This window comes from Nannospalax galili, unplaced genomic scaffold, assembly GCF_000622305.1.
Source record: "Nannospalax galili isolate Female #2095 unplaced genomic scaffold, S.galili_v1.0 scaffold675, whole genome shotgun sequence".
Taxonomy (NCBI): domain Eukaryota; kingdom Metazoa; phylum Chordata; class Mammalia; order Rodentia; family Spalacidae; genus Nannospalax; species Nannospalax galili.
Window position 1 is genome coordinate 2,302,568 of NW_008337205.1, and position 22,580 is coordinate 2,325,147.

General features: G+C 42.5%; 1 protein-coding gene across 9 annotated transcripts in view; it reads left to right on the forward strand.

Moving 5' to 3' along the window:
• Nucleotides 1–95: 95 nt before the first annotated feature.
• Zcwpw1 (zinc finger CW-type and PWWP domain containing 1) overlaps nt 96–22,580 on the forward strand; it is a 33,879-nt gene continuing 11,394 nt past the window's right edge. Inside the window, exons 1-9 of one of the 9 annotated variants that reach the window (XM_008832369.3) lie at nt 97–331; nt 5,031–5,087; nt 6,894–7,156; nt 8,789–8,867; nt 11,710–11,800; nt 12,193–12,350; nt 13,698–13,788; nt 14,181–14,338; nt 15,218–15,346. In XM_008832369.3, the coding sequence (XP_008830591.1) occupies nt 5,060–5,087; nt 6,894–7,156; nt 8,789–8,867; nt 11,710–11,800; nt 12,193–12,350; nt 13,698–13,788; nt 14,181–14,338; nt 15,218–15,346 (997 nt within the window). In that variant the 5' untranslated portion in view covers nt 97–331; nt 5,031–5,059. Of the gene's footprint in view, nt 332–5,030; nt 5,088–6,642; nt 7,157–8,788; nt 8,868–11,709; nt 11,801–12,192; nt 12,351–13,697; nt 13,789–14,180; nt 14,339–15,217; nt 15,347–22,580 lie in introns of those variants that run through there. The other 8 variants (XM_029563205.1, XM_008832370.3, XM_029563206.1 and 5 more) reach the window with 8 other exon arrangements.

Genomic DNA, 22,580 nt, shown 5'->3' on the forward strand with positions numbered 1-22,580 from the left:
CGTCAGTGATGTAGCCTTTAAAAAGAAAAAAAAAAAAAACATGGCAGGAATTATGGGATTTGTAGTTTCTCCGGATGTTAATGTGGAAGATGGCGGGCCCAGTTGCGCCTGCGGAAGCGATTTCCCATTGCGCAGGCGCAACAGCTGTGCGAGCACGCCGCTGGGGGGCGGAATTTATCAGCTTTCTCGTGCTTTCTCCTGGTGGCGGGAAAAGAAGGTCGAAGTGGAAGGGTTGTGCAGCTTTGCTTCGACAGCTTACGCTGCGCATCTCCTTTAGGGCCTCGTCGCCTCCGCAGGTAGCTGGTTCTTCGGCCGCAGAGGAAGGTGTTAGGTGCGCGGTGAATCCTGGTACCTCTTGGCTGAAGAGCCATTTCCTCTTCAGAGCGGCCACTGACTGACCCTTTCTCCTCAGCGTAGCTCATCTTCAACACCCCCCCCCCACCCCCGCCACAGAAACCAGCCAGCGTGGTAGTGGGAAAAGAGGACGTGAGGGAGAGCGAGGCCGGGCGGGGAGCTGAGGGGCGTCATGGCGGGCTTGCTGGGGATGCTCTGAGGGGGTGCGGGGTGTGGAGGTCGTGGTTGGGGTGGCCGTCTTGAAAGGATCGATCGACCACGGGCCCCGTCGGGGGCCTTCATGGCGTAGGTGTTGTCTGGGGCGGGATCGTGACACCCCGGGTGCGCCGTCGGGCGCATCAGAGCACGTCAGGGACCGTGGGCCACCGCGGCCACTGCATCCTTGGGCCTTGTTTTCTGGCGCTCTGAGCCAGTATGCTGTATTTCACCCCGGATTTTCTATGTGTAGCTCTGTGGGAGGTTTGGTTTGAGTAAATTTTGTCCGGGTGCATGAAATCTTGGTTTTTCATCCCTTGTTAAACGTTTTATATCGTTTGCAGGGTGCTCATGCGTGCTCACAGAGGGAAAAACAATCCATTCAGTTCAACTACGTCATGAGAATAAGCAGTTTATTGGTTGTTGAAACTTCATGTCAAAAGGGCTTCATCAGACTTAGTCTTGAAGGAAAGGAACATTTTAATTTTGTTTTTTGAGACCTATAGCCCCAGCTGGCCCGTAATTAGCTATGCAGAACAGGCTAGCCTTGATCTTACAGAGATCTTGCCTCTACCTCCTGAGTGCTGGGATTGAAGGAGTGTGCTACCAGGCTGGGCTCTTTGTTTTTTGTTTTTGAGACTGGGCCTCCCTGTAGTCTCAGCGGGCCTCAAACTCACTATGTAGACCAGGCTGGCTTCAAGATCCGCTCTCATTTGCCTCCATAGTGCTGGGACTAAGCCTGCACCATCACACCCAGCTCCAGCTAGATTATTTTGATTTAAAGATTTTATTATATTTACCTATTTAGTGTGTGTGAGTATGTAGGTGTATATGCAAGCTCGTGCCATGAAGTGTGGTGATCAGAGGACAACCTGCAGGAGGCAGTTTTTTCCTTCCATCATGTGGGCTCCAGGGATAGAATTCAGATTGTCAGACTTCTTGGCAAGCACTCTCTCCTACTGAACCATCTTGCCCTACCCTCCTTTTTAAATAGAGTCTCACTTTGTAGACCTGGCTATCTGAGACACTGTAGCCCAGACTTGAACTTGCAACAATCCTCCATGCCTCAGCCTCGGAAGTGCTGAACAGCCATGAGCCACTACACCTCTCGCCTTTCTTGAACAAAATTTTAAGTATAGTTGTTTTGTTTGTGTGTGTGTTCATTTTTGAGGCAGGAACTTAATGTAGCTCTCAAAGTTGAACTCCTGCCTCAACATCTTTAGTGCTAGGATTACAGACATGACCCACTTCCCTGGTTTAAAGGAGATTAAAATATAATTTTTGAGCCCTCAACAATATTATGCTACTATATCAAATTCGATTAAAATGTGATTTTAGTCCTCAAACTTGAACTTTCAATCCTGTCTCAATCTCCTGAGTGCTGGGATTAAATATAGTCTTTGTACTTTTTTTTAATTTGAGACTCAGGGAGTACAGGGTAATGGACCATACCAGAGAGTTTACTTTCTTAGATTAAAGACTGGAGGAACAATATAAGGAGGGAATAATTGCATAGTCGGTCAGGAGGAGGCAGATCTAAGGTGGAAAATGAATGCTTTTTGACAAATATTAGCAATGCTGAATTAATTTATTTCACTAGATCAGGTCTTTGTAAAAACATTTAATTCTAAAAATCAAAATCGAGTTTATTAGTATATGTTATAGGTAATGCTTTCATGATGACATTTTCATACATATATATAATGTCTTTTCATCATATTCATGCCCATTACTCTCTCTTTTCTCCTCCTGCTCTGGCTGTTCTCTTTCCTCTACCCAGTTAGTCATCCTTCTACTTTCATGTCTTTCTGTGTATGTGACTCAATTTGTTTAGTTAGTGTTGCATATAGATGTATGTGTAAGGGGCTGCCTACAGAAGCATAGGCATCTTAGTGAAATGTCTCTCTCAATAGAAGCCTTTAACAGATCCTCTGAGAGGGGTGGGGCCTTGTGAGCTCACTACCCCCACACTACTTTTTTTAAAATGTATTTTTATTTTTTTATGTGTATGAATGTATTATCTGCATGTATGTAAGTGCACCCCTGTTGTGCAATGCCTGTGGAGGTCAGAAGAGTGAATTCCCCTGGAACTGGAGTTATTAAATTGGACAGTTGTTAGCTGCCATGTGGGTATTGGGAACTGAACCCGGGTCCTGTGCAAGAACAGCCACTGCTCTTAATGGCTGAGCCATCTCTCCAGCTCCAATCCCCCCCCACTACTTTTTTTTTTAACTTAAAAAGTATTTTATTATTTTTATTTTATGTGTATGCATGTATTGCCTGCATGTAGGTGAGTGCACCTGTGTCATGCAATGCCTGTGGAGGTCAGAAGAGGCTGTCAGATCCCCTGGGACTGGAGTTATGGACAGTTGTTAGCTGCCATATGGGTGCTGGGATTTGATCCCGGGTCTTCTGCAAGAATAACCAGTGTTCATAACCGCTGAGCCATCTCTCCAGGCACCCACCCCACTACTTTTTTCTTCTTTGAGGCAAGGTCTTGTGTTGTCCAAACTAGCCTCAAACTCCTCATCCTTGTGCCTCCACCTACCAGGTGCTGGGTTTAAGGTGTGTGCCACCATGCCCAAGAATAAGCCTTCTGTGCTTCCAAAGAAGTTTTTGTAAATAGTTATTTTTAAAAAATATTTTATTTTCTTAAGAAAATATTTCTTATTTTCATTTTATGTATGAGTGTATTGCCTTTGTGTATGTAAGTGCACCCATGTCATGCTATGCCCAGGGAGGTCAGAAGAGGGCATCAGATCCCCTGGAGCTGGAGTTACAGATGGATATTAGCTGCTATGTGGGCGCTGGGAGCTGAACCTGGGTCTTCTGTAAGAGCATCCAGTGCTCTTAACTGCTGAATCATCTCACTAGCCCTTATTTTTATTCATATGTGTGTGTAAGTGTATGCCACATGTGTGCACGTGCTTCCAGAGGCTGGAAGTGGGCATCAGATTCCCTAGAGCTAGAGGTACAGTCAATTGTGAGCTACCTGATATGGATGCTGGGAACAAAACTCTGGTCCTCTGACAGAGCAGCCAGTGCTCTTATCCTCTGAGCCTTCTCTCCAGCCTGGGGTTGTCTGTGTTTTTCTTTTTTTCCTTTTCTCTCCCTGTCTCCTTTCCAACTAAGAGAAAAGATAAATTCAGACCTCAAATGGGGACACAGGAGATGGCTTAGTGAGTAATGTGCCTGCTGTACAACTCTGAGGACATTAGTTTGGACCCCTAGTACTCACATGAAAAACTGGATGCCGTGTTGGGTGTCTGTAGCTCCAGCCCTGGGAGGTGGAGACAGATGGATTCTGGGAGCTTGCTGGCCAGCCAGTCTAGCTGAAACAGCAAGCTCCAGGTTAATGAAAGACTCTGTCTCAAAAAATAATATAAGGTGGGGGATGATAGAAGACTTCCTACTGTCTACCTCTGGTCTCCACCCATGCACGCACAGGCAAGCATAGCTGTGGACACACAAGCATACATATAAACACACACACACACATGAAAAAATACCTAAAACTGCAAATGTTATTCATGGTTCTAAAGTCTTTGTTCAGAAGAAAGTTGGTGATTTGTGTATTTATTGACTAGTTTCTTCTTTCTGAGTCAGCTTTTAATATTTGTTATTATGGAAGAAGGAATTCTGAAACAGAGACCAGCAGCTTGAGTTACAGAAAGTGATGTAACATCTGTATGGACTGATGCACAGTAATTTCCCTGAATCTAAGGTGGAAGTGTGAGGAACATTACTTTTAACCTGATCAATAGAGAAGAGAATTCCTGGAAGTCAAACTTTACAGCGGTATTAACAAGTGGGTTCTCTGGGCATAAGGACCTCTGTATTAGGTTGGAGAATTGCCAAAATGTTTTTGTCCTAAGTATTTAGGAGAACTTTTCAAACTGAAGAAAACCCTTTTCACTCCCAGGACTGGCCCTGTCACCACTACTCCAATACCACCTCTACTTCTGCCACTGCAGCTACTGTGTCTGTCTGGTTAGAAGTGCTTACCTTATGTCAGATGGGGATCTAGGCGCTTAAATCACTAAGGACTGTGACTGAGGCTGGTAATCCCAGTGGCTGAGGCAGGAGGATTGCAAATTCAAGGTCTTCTCGTGCTATACAGTGAGTTCAAGGCCAGTCTAGGTAATTTATGGAGATCTGATCTCAAGTAAAAGAATGTGAAAAGAGCTGGGGTTATAGCTCGGTGGCCAAGTGCTTGCCTAGCTAGCATGCACAAGGGCCTAGGTGTAATCCTTAGTATTGTAAAAACTAAAACCAAAAACTAAGGATTGTTGCTTCTCTTTAAAACAGCAACTCTCCTTCTTCCTGGTTATGTAATTGGTACTGATGATGTGAGAAATGGAGTGGAGAAGGCAGGAATGTAGTTGAGGATGACAGGCAAATTAAATCCAAAAAGACAGAAAAGAAAGTTTAAGAGCATGTTTAACCAAAACTATAGCAGTTTATATCTTTTTTTCTAACAGAGGCAAAGAAAGTATAGTTTCTGCACTGAATGATGGCAGCACTGCAGGGTAACGAAGGTGAGCCGAGAACGAGGGAGGTTCACTTGGTTCACTTCTCTCATTGACTTTTTGGACAGTCTTTCCTCCAAAGGAGAAATCTGGTTACGCAGATTTTCTGTACACTTTGTTCAAATTACCATTATGCTACTTGCACTGAGCAAAATAAATACGACTTAGAAACAGTCCTGCTCAAGGAATGTATGCACTGTAGAGAGAAAAAGGACATTTAAATATTTATAATATGAAGTTAAAAATGTTAAATGCCACCAGAGAGGCAGAAAGTATTGAAGCTCAGAGATGATCACTTACACCTGAGAATTTTACTTTTCCCCCCTCTTTTTTTTTGGTGGGTGGGGGCAGAGTCTTACTAAATAGCCCCAGAATCTTACTATATGGCCTGGAATTCACTATGTAGACCAGGCTGGCTTCAAAAAGATCTGCCTGCCTCTGCCTCCCGAGTGCTGGTATTAGAGGTATATGCCACATGTCCAGCAACTGTAGACGAGGAGGTAGAATACTAGTTCTTAAGAATTTTACTGTGTTTTGTTCAGTTCAGAAACATTCTTAGATGTTGATTTATCAGTTAAAAGTAGATCTTTAATCCCAGCACTTGGGAGGCAGAGGCAGGTGAATCTCTGAGTTTGAGGCCAGCTTGGTCTACACAGAGAGTTCCAGGACAGCTGGGGCTACAGGGAAACCCTGTCTCAAAAAGACCAGAAAAAAAAGTAGATTTAGGGGCTGGAGAGATGGCAGTTAAGAGTACTTGCTGTTCTTACAGAGGACCTGAGTTCAGTTCTCAGCATCCATGTTGCTTGGCTCACAACCACCTGCAACTTCAGGCCCAGAGGTTCTGGTGCCCTTTTCTGGCCCCCGAGGGCACTTGAACACACACAGGGTACACATGTAGACAAGAAAGTACACACATATACACACAGATTTTTTTTTTAATTAAAAAAAAAGAATTTAAAAGAAGACTAGGCCTTGGGGCTGGAGAGATGGCTCATTGGTTAAGAGCACTGGCTGCTCTTGCAGAAGACCTGGGTTTGATTGCCAGCACTCACATGGCAGCCAAAAACCATCTGTAAGTCCAGTTCCAGGAGATCTGATGCCCTCTTCTGACCTCCATGGTCCCTGCATAACATGGGCAGATTTACCTGTGTTGTGCAGGCAATATACACATAAAATAAAAATAATAAAATATTTAAAAAGACTAGGCCTTGAATAATTTTTAGATCTTGAGTTTTTTGTTTTGTTTTTTGAGATAGGGTCTCCCTGTAGCCCCAGCTGGCCTGGAAGTCGCTATGTAGACCAGGCTAGCCTCAGTTTCATGGTGCCCTCTGCCATCCTAGTGCTGATTAAAGGCATGTACCACCATGTCTGGCTTTGAGTAATTTTTTTAAAAGCTTATTTTCACAAAGTTAAAAAGAGCCAATTAAGGCTGGGCGTGGTGGTGCACGCCTGTAGTCCCAGCACTTGGGAGGCAGAGGCAGGTGGATCTATGTGAGTTCCAGGCCAGCTGGGGCTGCAGGGAGACCCTGTCTCAAAAAAGACAAAAAAAAAAAAAAAAAAAAAAAAACCCAAAAGCATAAAACAAAAAAACCCCACATGAGTAATTCAGCTTCCGGGAGTATGTTAGAATGAACCAATCTTATCAAATTATAGATTTCTGGGTGTCATTCTATACTGCTTTAAAATAACCTTAGAGCTGTGGGAGTGGAATATGCAGGGAAAGACCAAGAGATCTAGGCTAGGTTTGTTAAAAACTCCTTCCATGTGGTTACTTCATGGGCAATATTTGGCAATCATTTGGTCATATTTCTTCAGAATATGAAAAGGGACCAAAGAAAACCTTTGTTCCACCTACACAAAAATCACATAGCGTGAAACCTCCTGATGCCAACTTATTGATGGAAAACACCCCAGGGATCAGTTCTCCTGAGGCAGAAGCCAAACGCAGTCCGCCCCAAGTCAGCTTGAAGAAGAAGAGGAAGAAGAACAAGAAGAAGGCAGCCACAGAGAATGGTGCAAGCAGGGACCAGGAGAAAAAACAAAAAGCTCGAGGCAAGCCAGGGGAGAAGAAGAGAAAGGTACATGCTATATGTCACGCTGATGGGCTCCAGTAGAACAGTCCCTCCTGCTTCACACAGAAGCTAGACACATTCAGTTTTTGTACTGGTGAATTTTTTTTTTTTTTTTTTGTGTGTGTGTGTGTGTGTGTGTGTGCGCGTGCACGTGTGTGCAGGGGACCTGAGGATTGAACCCAAGACCTCATACAGGCTAGGCAAGTGCTCTACTGCTGAGCTATACTATGATTCCTTTAGAATTTCTTTAAAAATTTGAGATAAGGTCTTGCTCAGTTTCCCAGGCTGGTCTTGAACTTGTAATCCTCCTACTGCAGCCTCTGTCCTGAGTAGCTGAGGTTGCCAGCAATGCTGCTATGTTTATATTAATTTTCAAAAAATGCTGTTTTGTTTTTGTGACAGGATCTCGCTCTGTAGCCAAGACTGGCTTGGGCATTGCTGTGTAGCCCATACTGGCCTGAAACTCATAGCAATCCTCCTGCCTCAGCTTTCCAAGTGCTAGGATTAAGGTGTTAGCTACCAGACACAATTTTTTTTCAAAATGTTACTTCCCCAGTTTTAAAAACTCCTGTTTTCTTCTGAAAGAAGCCAAATACGTTTTTACTTTTTTTTGAGATGGTCTCATGTAGTGCAGGCTGGCCTTGAGCTTGCTGTGTACCTAAGGCCAGCCCTGAATTCCTGATTCTCCTGCCTTCACCTCTCAGGCATGGGTATTACAGGCATGTACCACCATGCCTTGATGCTTAAAATGTTTTGATGAAAGTATTTAGCCAGGGGCTAGAGGGATGCTCAGCAGTTAAAAGCACTGACTGTTCTTGCAGAGGACTCAGGTTTGATTCCCAGCACCCGTATGGCAACTAACAACCATCTGTAACTCCAGTTCCAGGGGCTTGGATGCCCTCTTCTGACTTTCGAGGGCATTGCACGACACAGGTGCACTTACATACATGCAGGCAATACACTCATGCACATAAAGTAAAATTTTTTAAAAAAATGTTTTATTTATTTTTATTTTATGTGTATGCATGAATTACCTGCATGCATGTAAGTGCACCGGTGTCATGCAGTGCCCGCAGAGGACAGAAGAGACTGTCAGATGCCCTGGAACTGGAGTTACAGACCATTGTTAGCTGCCATGTGGGTGCCAGGATTCAAACCTGGGTTTTCTGCATGAACAGTGTTCTTAACCGCTGTGCTATCTTGCCCCCAAAGTAAAATATTTTTTAGAAAGTATTTAGAGCTGGGCATGGTGATGCACACCTTTAATCCCAGCACTTGGGAGGTAGAGGCAGGTGGATCTCTGTGAGTTCAAGGCTAGCCTGGTCTACATAGTGAGTTCCAGGTCAGCTGGGGCTACAGGGAGACCCTGTCTCAAAAAAAAAAAAAAAAAAAAAAAAAGCTAGAAATGATGGACAGAGTGGGATCAAGATGCAGATGAGAGCAGAAGTGGACAGACTTTGTACATGGTTTCCTTTTCTGTGACTTATTCCCAGAAAATCCAGGGTAAAGTTTGTAGACTCCTTTAGTTTGTTGACTTAATGCCTTTAGTTTTGTGATTTGCTGCTTCATTGAAACAAGGCTTCCCTGACTGGTCAGAGAAGAGACCAGAAGCTCTCCTTCTCACTGTTGTCTCTGCAGGAAAAGTCAACTCTTACCAATGAGGAATTTGAGGAGATTTTCCAAACTGTGCTGAAGAAGTCCCTCCAGGAGTGCTTGGGTATGGCTCGTGAGAGAAAAAAAGGCTTCGGTTAAGCAAAGTGACTGCCTTCTGAGGGGTTGCCTAGGTCTGACAGCTCCTTTCTCTCCCCTCTTCCTGAGAAAATTTTATGTAGTACTTAGAATGTTTCATCTCCTATCCATAGATCTGTAGCTAAATCACTTTAGATAAAAGGTACAGACTTTTGTATAGTCAGAATAAATAATATATATTATAAATATTTCACATTTTTTCCAAATGAAATTTCAATTTATTCATATATGTTCACAGTTTACTTAGAAAAGATAATTTTCAAGTTGAGCATGGTGGTGCACACCGTTAGTCCCAGCAGGTTCAAGGCCAGCCTGGTCTACATAGGGTGTTCCAGGTCAGCTGGGGCTACAGGGAGACCCTGTCTGAAACACACACACACACACACAGAAAAGATAGTTTTCCCAGATTTGGAGAATATAGTCATGCACATTTCCTTTTGTTATTTTGTTTTGTTATTCTTGGAGACAAGGTCTCCCTGGAGCCCTGACTGGCCTGGAACATGATATGTAGACCAAGCTGGTCTTAATCTCACAGAGATCCACCAGCCGCTACCTCTGAAGTGCTGGAATTAAAGTTGTGGGCTATCATCTTTTATATTTCTTTTAAAGAAATTTATGGCTGGAGAGATGGCTCCAAGGTTAAGAGCACTGACTGCTCTTACAGAGGACCTGGCTTTGATTCCCAACACCCACATAGCAGCTAACAACCATCTATAACTCCAGTTACAGGGGATCCAACACCTTCTGACCACCTCAGGCATTGCATGACATAGGTGCATTTACATACATGCAGGCAATGCACTCATACACATAAAATAAAAATGATAATTAAAAAAGTAGGCTGGGTGTGGTGGTGCACACCTTTAATTCCAGCACCTGGGAGGCAGAGGCAAGTGGATCTTTGTGAATTCAAGGCCTGCCTGACCTACATAGTGAGTTCCAGGACAGCTGGGGCTACAAGGAGACCCTGTAGCACCTGGGAGGCAGAGGCAAGTGGATCTTTGTGAATTCAAGGCCTGCCTACATAGTGAGTTCCAGGACAGCTGGGGCTACAAGGAGACCCTGTCTCAAAGACAAAAACAAACAAACAGAAACATTTATGGTGCTGTAGAGATGGCTCAGCAGTTAAGAGCACTGACTGCTCTTTTAGAGGACATGGGTTCAATTCCCAGCACCCACATGGTTGCTAACAACTGTTACTAATACCCTCTTCTGACCTCCACAGGCATTGCACGACATGGGTGCATTTACACACATGTAGGAAGTAAATTTATACACATAAAATAAAATGATAAAAAAGATAACATTTTTTGAAAAGAATTTATTTTTGATCTTTGGGGCGGTGTCTTTTTTTTATCTTTTTTGAGACAGGGTTTCCCTCTAGTCACAGTTGGCCTAGATTCGCTATGTAGACCAGGCTGGCCTTGAACTCAACAGAAATTCTTCTGCCTCTGTAGCCCCAGCTGGCCTGGAACTCACAGATATCCACTGGTCTCTGCCTCTGTAGTGCTGGGATCAAAGGTATGTGCCCCCAGGCCCTGCATGATTTTATGTATTTTATTTTCTGTGTATGAGTATTTTGCCTGCATGTATGTAAGTGCAATACATGTGTGCAATGCCCACAGAGGCCAAAGGAAGTTGTCATATCTCCTGGAACTGGAGTTACAGAGTTGTTAGCTGCTATGTGGGTGTTGGGAACTGAACCCAGGCCCTCTGCAAGCCAGTTTTCTTAAATGCTGAGTCATCTCCCTAACTCCATCTTGTATATTTTTAATATTGCTTTAGTTTCTTAGGAATTTGTTTTTTTTTTTTGTTTTTTGGTCTTTTTTGAGACAGGTTCTCCCTGTAGCTCCAGCTGTCCTGGAACTCACTAGGTAGAACAAGCTAGCCTTGAACTCACAGAGATCGGCCTGCCTCTGCCTCCCAAATGCTGGGACTAAGGCGTCTGTCACCATGCCTGGCTAGGAATTTGATTTTTATTGGTATTTATTTATCTCTGTGTGTGCATGTTCCTGTGTGTCCATGTAGGTGGGTGCACATGTGTACCAGTAAGGGTACATGGTGTGTGTGTCTGTGCCAGATGTCAACCTTGCGTGTCTCTCCTCAGGCTCCAGCCACCTTAGTTTTGGATAGGGTCTGTCACTGGCCTGGGGCTCACTGATTGGGCTATCTAGCCAACCAGAGAGCTTCTGGGGTCTGCCTGTCTGCCTCCCAGGTGCTGGGATTGAAAGTGTATACCATGATGCCTGCCTTTTGCTTTGTTTTGTTTTTGTGTTTCACTTGGGTTCTGGGGATTGAACTGAGGTCTTCATGCTTGCAAAGCAAACACTTTATTGACTGAGTTATTGCCCCAGCCCCAAGTTTAATTTTTAAAATAAAAATGTGTTTTATGTAGGCTTGGAGGTCTTCTCCATAAGATGGTAAGGATTTGCAGTTTTTCCTGAAATTTTTAAATTTAAAGATGTAAAGTTCTGCTGGGTATGGTGGTGCACACCTTTAATCTCAACACTTGGGAGGCAGAGGCAGGCAGGCAGATCTCTGTGAGTTCAAGGCCAGCCTGGTCTACATAGTTCCAGGCCAGCTGGGCTATAGGAAGACCCTGTCTCAAAAAGACCAAAAAGAAAAGAAAAGAAAAGATCTAAAGTTCTATCATATGACTAACACCAAAGGTAGACTGTTCTGGCAGACAAGGTGAGATATTTGAATAAAATGTTTTAGCTGGGCACTTTGGGGTAGTTGTTTCCTCTTGTTGCTCCTCTGCTTGTAATGCTTTGTTTTGGAAGGGACAGGATCTGGCCTTAATTTTGCAGAGAGTTCCTGTGTCCAGTCCACAATGCATAGCCAACCAGACAAAGAGCAAGGATTTACTTCTTCTGCTACTGGTAATGAAAATGCTGATGGGTAAGTTTATCCCAAGGAGGTGAGTTGAGGCCAGAGTGGATGTAATGTTGGTAAATGGTGATCTGTCTTTCTATTTAGTTGTTTATTATATTCCTATTGATTTCTCTTAGCTCAGGAAAGATGCCTGTTTGAGCTGGGAAGGGACTAGGCAGGTCTCTGGGTAAAATGGCCTCAGAAGGCCATAAGAGTCCCAGGACTTTTATTTATTTTCTGGTGCTGAGGATTGAACTCAGTGCCTTGTACATGCTAAGTGTGTGTTGTGCTACTGAGTGCCATGAACCTCCAGCCCCAAGTCTAGAATTCTACTTTCCTGTTACCCTTGGATTCTTTCAAAGGATGGGCCTTATAGGTATCTCTTTTTGAAGTCTTTATTTAAACAATATCATTTTCAGGGAGATGGCAATAGCATCTGAAACTCCGAAGATTTCATCTTCTCTAGATGATAAAGTAGTCTCTGAGATAAGTACATTGAAACTAGACCAGCCAGTTCCTGAACCCCCTAAGAAGAAATTTAATAGACTCTCTTCAAACAAAAGAAAGAAGAAAACTGGTAAGTAATGTCAGATATCATTTTTAAAAGTATTTTATTTATTTTATGTAGTATGAGTGTTGTCTGCATGCATGTAAGTGTCATGTTGTGCAGTGCCTACAGAGGCCAGAAGAACATGTCAGGTCCTCTGGAACTGGAGTTGTGGATTGTTATTAGTGGCTATGTGGGTGCTGGAAACCAAACCAGATCCTCTGTAAGAGCAGCCAGTGCTATTAACCACTGAGCAGTCTTTCCAGCCCCATCTTGTATATTTTCAATATTACTTTAGCGTCTTCTTAGGGATTTTATTTTTTTATTGCTATTTATTTAGTCTGTGTGTGTGTGTGTGTGTGTGTGCGCGCGTGTGCGTGTGTGCATGTGTGCGTGTGTTCATGTGTGTCCATATTTATGTAGGTGGGTACACATGTGTACCAGTAAGGGTGCATTGCGTGCAGGCATGTGGAAGCCAGACATCAACCTTGGGTGTCTCTTCTCAGGCTCCAGCCACCTTGGTTTTGGATAGGGTCTCTCACTGGCCTGGGGCTCACTGATTAGGCTAGTCTAGTCAACTAGAGAGCCCTTGGGATCTGCCTGTCTGCCTCCCAGGTGCTGGGATTGCAAGTATATACCATGATGCCTGCCTTTTGCTTTGCTTTGCTTTGCTTTTGTTTCGTTTTGTTTCATGTGGGTTCTAGGGATTGAACTGAGGTCTTCAAACACCTTACTGACTGAGTTATCTCCCGAGCCCCAAGTTTAATTTTTAGCATAAAAAGATCTGTTATGTAAGCTTGGAGGCTGCATGGTGAGGCTAAGGTGAACAGTCTCATATATTCTTAGATGTACTTCTTTTCCTAAAAGAAGTTTAAGGAAAAATAAGATAAAAAACAGTACATATATAGAGTAAAATTATTACCTGGATGTCTTGTGAAGAGACTGGTCAGTCTGGAAAAACTTGAAAAAGGACAGATTTGTACTTACCTGAAAATTTAAAGATGTAGAGTTCTGTCATATGATAAACACCAAAGGTAGACTGTTCTGGCAAACAGGGCGAGATATTTGATTTTGTTTTGTTTTGTTTTGTTTTGTTTTGCTTTGTGTTGTTTGAGACAGGGTCTTCCTGTAGCTCTAGCTGGCCTGGAACTCACTATCTAGACCAGGCTGGCCTTAAACTCAGAGATGTGCCTGCCTCTCCCTCCCAAGTGCTGGGACTACAGGCATGTGCCACCACACTTGGATCAGGGTGAGATATTTGAATGAAGTGTTTTAGTTGGGCACATTGGGGTAGTTGTTTCCTCTTGTTGCTCCTCTGCTTATAATGCTTTGTTTTGCTTTGTAATGCTTTGTAAGGATCTGGCCTTAATTTTGCAGAGAGTTCCTGTGTCCAGCCCAGAATGTATAGCCAACCAGACAAAGAACCAGGATTTACTTCTTCTGCTACTGGTAATGAAAATGATGATGGGTAAGTTTATCCCAAGGAGGTAAGTTGAGGCCAGAGTGGATGTAATGTTGGTAAATGGTGATCTGTCTTTCTATTTAGTTGTTTATTATATTCCTATTGATTTCTCTTAGCTCAGGAAAGATGCCTGTTTGAGCTGGGAAGGGACTAGGCAGGTCTCTGGGTAAAATGGCCTCAGAAGGCCATAAGAGTCCCAGGACTTTTATTTATTTTCTGGTGCTGAGGATTGAACCCAGTGCCCTGTACATGCTAAGTGTGTGTTGTGCTACTGAGTGCCATGAACCTCCAGCCCCAAGTCTAGAATTCTACTTTCCTGTTACCCTTGGAGTCTTTCAAGGGATGGGTCTTATAGGTATCTCTTTTTGAAGTCTTTATTTAAACAATATCATTTTCAGGGAGATGGCAATAGCATCTGAAACTCCAGAGATTTCATCTTCTCTAGACAATAAAGTAGTCTCTGAGATAAGGACATTGAAGCTAGACCAGCCAGTTCCTGAACCCCCTAAGAAGAAATTTAATAGACTCCCTTTAAATAAAAGAAAGAAGAAAACTGGTAAGTAACGTTTGATATCATTTTAAAAAGTATTTTATTTATCTATTTTATGTGTTATGAGTGTTTTGTCCGCATGCATGTAAGTGTCATGTTGTGCAGTGCCTACAGTGGCCAGAAAAACATTTCAGGTCCCCTGGAACTGGAGTTGTGGATTGTTGTTAGCGACTATGTGGGTGCTGGAAACCAAACCAGATCCTCTCTCAGAGCAGCTAGTGCTATTAACCACTGAGCCAGCTCTCCAGCCCCAGATAGTCTTTAAAAAGTATTTATTTTATTTTAATATTTTATTTATTTATTTTTATTTTTTGTGTATGAGTGGCCTGCATGTATGTAAGTGTACCCATGTCATGCAGTGCTTGGGGAGGACAGAAGACATCATATATTCTGGAACTGGAGTTATGGATGGTTGTTAGGCACCATGTGGGTGCTGGGATTCAAACCTGGGTCCGCTGCAGGAGTAACCAGTGCTCTTAACTGCTGAGCCATCTCTCCAGCCCCTTCATTTCTCTCTCTCTCTCTCTCTCTCTCTCTCTCTCTCTCTCTCTCTGCCTTGGGCTCCAAGCCTCCCTGGGTGTGTGTGTGTAGAAAGAGTTGGTTCTCTCCTTCCACTATGGGTTATGGGGCTGGAACATAGGTCATCAGGCTTACACAGTGAGCTCTTATACCCACTGAGTCATCTTGGTAGCCCAAGTCAGACATCTTTTGAAGTCTAGTTCAAGTACTTATTCAAGAAATTGGAAAGTGGGACAGTGGGAAGGCTGAGAATGTTCACCTTCAGGCTTGGAACTACTGAGTAATTCTTTCAGTGGTTTTTCTTACCTATGGAGATTCTTTTCTTCACTCCCTCCACCCCCACAGTGTTTTGTTTTATATTCCTAGAAAATGAAGATGAAAAAATGGAGTCAATCCAAGATGGACATGAGCACAGGCTGGAAGTCCTACAGAAGGCGACAATTAAGGATCCTTCTCAGATCCGGAGCCAACAGAAAGAAGAGAAAAATGGTTTTGGTGAGTCCAGCCATAGTGAAAAAAATTGGGCTGAAAATTCAAGATGAAGGAGAGATGCAAAGATTATGATGTTAAAAAGAAACTCTGCAGAGGCCATTAATTTATGTCACATGGTTGCTTATTAGAGGCTATGTGCTGAGAAAGAAATAGAAATTCATTCATTCATTGTTATTTATTCAAATAATCCACAGTTATCAGGTACACACTATGTATCTTGTATTTTAGATGGTGCTCAGGAAAAAACTAAGATGTGGTCCAAAGGGTAATAGAAAAATTAGGAAAATGTAGTATAACCAGGTCAGGGGAGGAGACTATTTCTTGAAAGAGGAAGTATTCAGTTATGTCAAATGCAAACACAGAAGCTAGGAGATAAAGGTTGAAAATGCTCAAGTACATCATAATTAATAAGCCCCCAGGGTCTGTATATTGTTAGTCTCTGGGTTCGTAGGGGTGAATGGGCGGTTATAGTAGGTTTGGTTCAAGAATAAACACTTGCGGGGGCTGGAGAGATGGCTCAACCATTAAGAACACTGTCTATTCTTGCAGAAGACTGAGGTTCGAATCCCAGCACCCACATGGTAGCTAACAACTGTCGGTAACTCCTGTTCCAGGGAATCTGACAGCCTCTTCTTCCTCCTCGGGCATTGTATGACATGGGTGCACTTATCTACACGCAGGCAATACATACATACACATAAAATAAAAATAATAAATAAAATATATTTTTTAAAAATAATAAAATATTTTAAAAGAAAGAATAAATACTTGGCAATTAGTCTAGCTGGGAAAAGTAAGAGGGAGAAAGATGGTAGGTAAAAGACAGAATGTGTCACTTAAGGGATGACCTTTTCTTTTTTAGAACTTTTTTCATTTCTTGGATGGGTGGCGTGAATTGCTATGTCTCCCCCCCCCTTTTTTTTTTTTTTGAGACAGTGTCTTATGTAGCCCAGGTTGGTCTTGAAGTCACTATGTAGCTGAGGATGATTTGAATTCTTGATCCTCCTGTCCTCATACCCCAAGGGCTGGGATTACCGGTGTGTACCACCATGCCAGGGTTATAACTTTATTGTAAAAGAGAGAAGACTAGGGATGTAGCTTGGTATTACAACAGTTTTCCAGCATGCACAAGGCCCTGAGTCTGATCTTCAACACCACAAAAATTAAAAAAGTAGAAAAACGAAAGAACAACAGCAAAATGGGAAAATGAAGAATACAACAAACAACCCTCAAATAGAAGTCAGAGTCTGATGTATTTGTTTGCCAAGGAAAATTTATTTATAGAGGGAGAGCTGAAGAGACAGGACTAGGAAGAGAGTCAAGGAATTTCTTCATTTGGAAAGTGGAACACCTTAGTCTTTGAGATTGGATGGGAGGAGGGTAAGGATAGAAACAAATTTATTTCTTGATTTTTGGTGTTTGAGATTGACCACAAGGCCTTGTGTGTGTTCAACATATAGTCTACTGCTGAGCCACATCACCAACTCATTTATTTTTTAACATTTTATTTATTTATTTACTTATTTATTTATTTATTTTTGTTTTGCCTATACAAGTGCTTTGCTTGCATGTATGTAAGTATGCCATGTGCATGCAATGCTTGTGGAGGCCAGAAGAGGACATTGGATCCCCTGAACTGGATTAAGGACAGTTGTTAGCTGCCATGTAGGTGCTGGCAACTGAACCTGGGTCCTCTGCAAGAGCAGCCAGTGCTCTTAACCACTGAGTCATCTCTCTAGCCCCTTCCTCATTTGTTCTTTTCCCACAAGTTATTAGTGCCTTTTATTATGTGCCAGATATGTCACTAGGTGCAAGAAGTGATGAATGAGGGCTAAGGAGATGGGTCAGTAGGTAGAGTGCTTGCCACACAAGCATGATGACCTGAGTTCAGATCCCCAGAATCCACATAAAGCTGGATACAGTCACACCTGCATCAGTACACTCAGTACTCCTACAAGGAGATGGTCGGGGGTAGAGACTGGAGAATCCCTAGATGCCCATGGGCTGCCCAACCTGGAATACACATCTCAAAAAATCATAAGAGACCCTGTCTCAAGCAAGGGAGAAGGTGAGGACCACCACCTGAAGTTGTCTTCCAACCTCCACACACATGCTGTAGCACCACATTCAAATACACATTAATACATTCACACATATATACCAAGATATAACAAAATAATAAAAAGAAATGACTAACAAATTGATAGACCTTCCATCATAGAATTTACAATTTAGAGTGTTACGCAAATAAGAAATAAATAATGATAAGGAAATTGGGAAATTTGGTTTCAAGAAATAAAATAGATCACACAAAACTTTTGGGGTACCACAGACCCTACTAACCTGATCTCCACTTATACCAAATAAACTGGTATTGTTGAATTTACATGGCTTTATCACTGTACCTGTCAGTATTTACCCTAGGTACTGGATTTTAGATTGACAGAGAAGAGTGTCCTCCCTAGGTGGCGCTTGTGAGTTAAATTGTGATTCTAGTGAATTTGTCAGCCTCTTGCTGTAAATGAGCCATTCTTCCTGATTCTTACAGTAGCCAAGGAGGAGAAAGTCCTACTGGTGTAGGAAGTATAAAGGACATAGCCAATAAATACAATTCGTATTAAGTACTGTGAAGGAAAAGTACAGCGCGCCATAAAAGGATGCAGTGGAGTCCTAAGTAAGATTAAGTCAGCTAGGGAATGCATTCCTAAGGAAATTATATTCAAGCTGAAACCTGAAAGCAGACTAGAAGTTATCTAAGTGGAAGGCAGCAGAAAGTTTTAGGTAGGGTAAGGTTTAGCATATTCTGGGTATTAAAAGAAAACCACTGTGATCAGAGTTCAGGTAACGAGAGGAGGTGAGAGAGGAGTAGCTTTGGGGAAAATTTAAGAAGATACACAGTATAGTGACTTTGTCAAAGAAAATGCCATGTAATGAGAATTTTAGCCTAAGGGTAGTGGGGAGCCATTGGTGCATTGTATCCAGGGAAGGGACACCTTCAGATTAATGTTTGAAAATGATCCTTTTGCAGTTTGTTAGAAAATGGAGTGTGGGGAGTTAATAAATTAGTGACAGTATTAAAATGTATTTTGGTGGCTTAGATTAGGATGATGAAAATTGAGATAGAAGTATATTATTTATATGTTTTGGAGATAAAATTGTTAGAACTTGGTAATGATTGAATACTAGTAGAGTGTGAGACAGGAGAATGTCTGTCAAAAATGACTTTGAGGCTGGTGAGATAGCCTGCCACTAGGCCTGATGACCTGAGTTTGATCTCTGGAACCCACATAAATGGGGAAGGAGAGAACCAGGTCCTGCAAGTTATCTCTGACCTCCACGTGCTTACTGTGGCTTGTTGTACACTTCCATACAAACACACAAATAAAAAAATAAAGCATTTCCATATAAATGTACAAATAAATAAGGAAATACATAAATGTAATTTTAAAAAGATTGGTTTCTGGCTTAACATTTTCGTAACAGGAAATGGAGTGGAGGAAGAGCACACTGTGGGGTGAGATGAAACATTCTGGCTTGTGGTCACTGAATTTTAGATCCTTTTGAGATTTCTAGATAGAGATTCATGACCGGGGAAGTAACTCAGTAGTAGAGCTTATGCTTAGCATGTGTAAAGTCCTGGAGTCAATCAGCAGCACCACCAAAATCAGTCAATACAATATGATAATGATAAAATATGATATGATTGGATACAGATATCAAATAGCAATGTTGCACTTGGAATTTAGAACAGAGGCCAGAAGTACACAGCTGTGTACTGTCAGGTATGAAAAGTAAGTTTTAAAACTTTCTGACGTGTGAGCTTGGCTTAGAGAAGAAAGAGTGCTGTTGGGAGAGAAGACCCATGACTGAGCCTTGGAACCCTGGCCTTTTGAGATTGGATGGAGCACAAAGAGAATCCAGCAGAATAAACCAAGGCATCAACTGCCAGAAACATGTCAGGAGAGTGAGGTGTCTCAGAGGAAGGAAGCTAGCATTTCAGAAATGAGCAGCCAACTGGAAAGCTTCGAGTGTGTGGTGACATTGGTCTCCACTGTCATACAATTATACCCATAGTGGGCATCCACAGTTTACAGAGCACATTACCTTCCCTAAGTCTGAAACGAAACTTTAAAAATAGTATGATCTGTCACTGGAAAGTTCATCTCAAGCTGTAAATATCCAATTCCATACCATTAAGATGGCTTTTTCCATTTGTTTCCTTATGAATTGTCATGACTTTTTACAGCAAACCATTTATTTTATTGATCGATTTTGTTACAGTCTTGAGTTTAGATCCTCAGCATTCCCTATTCTTTTTTTCTCTAGTCTTCCTAGTCACCTCTATAAACACTAGAACTATCAAGAGCAACTGTATTTTGTATTTTTAAAACTTTTTTTATTTTTTTTTGTCTATGTGTGTCTGTGTACATGTCTATGTGTGTTTGCATGTCTATATGCTTTGTGCAGTTGTTTCTGTTCTTCCACCTTTATGTGGGTTCTAGGGATTAAACTCAACTTGTCAGGTTTCTGTGGTAAGAGCTTTTACTGGCTGAGCCATCTCTCTCTCTCTCTCTCTCTCTCTCTCTCTCTCTCTCTGTGTGTGTGTGTGTATATATATATATATATATATATATATATAAGTGTTTTTGAAATAGAATCTCGTATATCCCAGACTGGCCTGGAGCTCACAATGTAGCCAAGGGTGGCCTTGGACTCCTGATGCTCCTGCTGAGTGCTGGTATATGCCACCACACCCAGGATATGGGGTGCTGGGGGCTTCATACATGCTAAGCAAGCACCCTGCCAATTGAGCTTCATCCCTGTCCCAGAAACTGTAATTTCTGATTAGTTTATCATCCCCAGATGATAAAGTACTTTATTCTTCGATAAAGTAATTGAGAAAAAAACCCATACATAGTATATACATATTTTAAAAATTTTATTTATTTTTTTATTTTAGGTGTATATGTCTATTGCCTGCATGTAAGTAAGTGCACCCGTGTCATGCAATGCCCATGGAGGTCAGAAGAGGCTGTTGGATCTCCTGGGACTGGAGTTATGGACAGTTACTAGCTGCCATGTGGGTGCTGGGATTTGAACCTCGGTCTTCTCTAAGAACAACTAGTGTTCTTAACCGATGAGCCATCTCTCCAGTTCCAATATATTATTATTATTATTTTATTTTTGGTCTTTTTGAGACAGGGTCTCCCTGTAGCCCCAGCTGTCCTGGAACTCACTATGTAGACCAGGCTGTCCTTGAACTCACAGAGATCTGCCTGCCTCTGCCTCCCGAGTGCTGGGATTAAAGGCGTGTACCACCGTGCCTGGTGTATTATATTTTTTTAAGTGCCTAAATATGTCACTTTTTCTGAGTGATGAGTCCTGTGCCATTCCAACTGGACAGGGGTCGGGTATGTCCCCATGTTTGAATGTTTTAAGGTAAAATTTGGCAGTATGTAAAATTTTAACAAAGCAAACTTAGAAAAGAATCATATTGTTTGCTAATATTAAATCTTTTTTTGTGTATGTATCTGTATATTCATATGCACGAGCACAAGCATACATGTGTGTATGTGTTATATGTACATTTTCCTGTGGGTATATGAATTTGTGCATGCAGGAGCAGATGCATGTGCGAGCATGTGCGTGTGTGCCTGCGTGCGTGCATGTGTGTATAGAGGTCAGAGGTCAACATCAGGTATCTTCCTCCATCTCTCTGTACCTTGTGTTCTGAGACAAGGTCTCTCAGTGAACCTGGAACTCAGGACTGATTTGGCTAGGCTTGTCAGTGAGCTCCAGGGATCCACCTGTCTCCATATTCCCAGCACTGGGATTAAAGGTGTGAATGCACCTGGCTCTTACATGAGTATGGGTTTCTGAACTCAGGTCCTTAGGCTTGTACAGCAGGCACTTTACCAATTGAACCATCTCCCAGTCCTCTGGTGATACTAAATATTCAGTATATAGTGATGCCTATGTACCTGGGTTTGTGATTTTTTTTTTTCTCTAGCAACTCTCAGTTGCATGGATTTAAGCACATAAAAGATGGAGATTGAGTTTATTAGGGTGGTTTTGCCATCTGGGTGGGATGAAAGACAGAGAGCAGGGAAGCTGAAGGTATCTGCAAGAGCCTAAGGAAGTGTCATGGAACAGGAGCTGACTGGTGTAGAATGTGAAAAACAGGTTGCCACCTTGTGATGTGGATGGGAGAGGCTGCCGGGTTGGAGAGTGAGATAAAGTGAGAGTTGTAAGGCTTTTTGAGCAAGTGAAGTGGAGAGGACAGGACATTTTTGTCGGAGGGGATATCTGGATATGTGATTCAGAGGGTTTATGTTTCCCGCTATGATGTCTGGGGCAGGCAGGAATGGGAGTAATTTTCTGAGGTGGTGTGGAGGAAAAGATCAAGGAACCAAGATTGTGAGGTATTTCCATGGATGTGGCAGTCATCTGGACTTAAGGCTGGAGGGAGAGAGGACTAAGTAGGATGCCCCTATATTAAGAAGAGAGATGAAAGGGTGATTGTGCCTTATGGTATGGACCTCAGAGGAAGAGGATTTTTGTAAGAAGAAGAGGTAGAATGGTACTAGGAGTAAGGATGATGCTGGCCTCACCTTCTGTCCTTCGAGATACAGGAAGTGTGAGAAGGAACAGACTGTACTTAGCTGAGATGTGGTCTGGTGGGAGTGGTGCCTTAGTGGTTGTCCAGATATCAAAAAGGAGATAGAAGGGGCTGGAGAGAAGACTTAGCAGTTAAGCACTGGCTACTCTTGAAGAGGACCCAGGTTCTGTTTCCAGTACCCACATGGTAGCTAACAACCGTCTGTAACTCCAGTTCCAGGAGATTCGACACCCTCTTCTGACCTCTGTGGGTATTGTACAACACGGGTGCACTTACGTACATGCAGGCAATTCATTCATACACATAAAATAAAAATAATAAATAAAATATTACAAAAAAAGAAGATAGAGGGCTGTGGAGATGATTCAGTCTGTAAAATGTTTTCTGTCCAAGCATGAAGACCCGAATTTGAGTCCTTAAAACCCAAGTAAAAACCTGGGCACAGCAGTGCACACTTGTAATCCTAGTATTGGGGAGGTAGAGACAGGAGGATCCCTGGGGACTTGCTGGCTAGCCAGCAATTTCTAGGCTCAGGAGAGACCCTGTCTTAAAAAATAAAATGGAGAGGGTTGGAGAGGTGGCTCAGCGGTTAGGAACACTGGTTGCTCTTGTAGAGGA